General features: G+C 28.9%; 1 protein-coding gene across 1 annotated transcript in view; it reads left to right on the forward strand.

Moving 5' to 3' along the window:
- Nucleotides 1–263: 263 nt before the first annotated feature.
- Nucleotides 264–660, forward strand: part of LOC108628103 (late secretory pathway protein AVL9 homolog) — a 2,373-nt gene continuing 1,976 nt past the window's right edge. The window contains exon 1 of the mRNA XM_018029804.2: nt 264–538. Within this exon, the coding sequence (XP_017885293.2) occupies nt 470–538 (69 nt within the window). The 5' untranslated portion in view covers nt 264–469. The remainder of the gene's footprint in view (nt 539–660) is intronic.

Raw genomic sequence — 660 nt, forward strand, 5'->3', positions numbered from 1 at the left:
GCGCTTATCTTTATGACATCCATGATAAGAAATGACGAAATTATTCTTAATTTGAAATAACCGCCGATGAAAGACATTCTGATATATGTTTCTTACTAGGTGCTAGATAGCTTTTCAATTTCCGGAAAAGTGTCATGATAAGAAAGTACTTATATCTTCATAAAAAATACGAATGAATTATAATTCATTATCGAGCAATCATTGATTCGTATTTTTTATGAAGATATAAGTACTTTCTTATCATGACACTTTTTTTTAAAAACAGTTGGTAATAGTGATGCCAATATGATGGTAATCTTCACATCAAACTGTGTGCTTATCAGCGTTAACTGTTGAACAGTTTGTGTAGTTCGACTATTGTTAATAAAATTTGTGTGTAAAATGAACAAGTAAATAGAATACGGAGTAACAAATTTCTGTGATTAGCGTGTAACTAATTTTATGTACTTAGTAAGTATATAAGGAAAATATGGCCGAGTCGGTCGGACCTATACTTCATGTAATTGTCGTTGGGTTTCATCACAAAAAGGGATGTCAAGTAAGTTTTTCTAGACAAACACACAATCTAAAAGTAAACCTTGTTTTTAACACATTCAATTATACTCATTTTATGCAATTCTTAATTATGTATATAAAAAATTATCTTAAACATTTATTTAC

This window comes from Ceratina calcarata, unplaced genomic scaffold (genome assembly GCF_001652005.2).
Source record: "Ceratina calcarata isolate Rehan_Ccalc_2016 unplaced genomic scaffold, ASM165200v1 scaffold496.2, whole genome shotgun sequence".
Classification (NCBI taxonomy): Eukaryota; Metazoa; Arthropoda; class Insecta; order Hymenoptera; family Apidae; genus Ceratina; species Ceratina calcarata.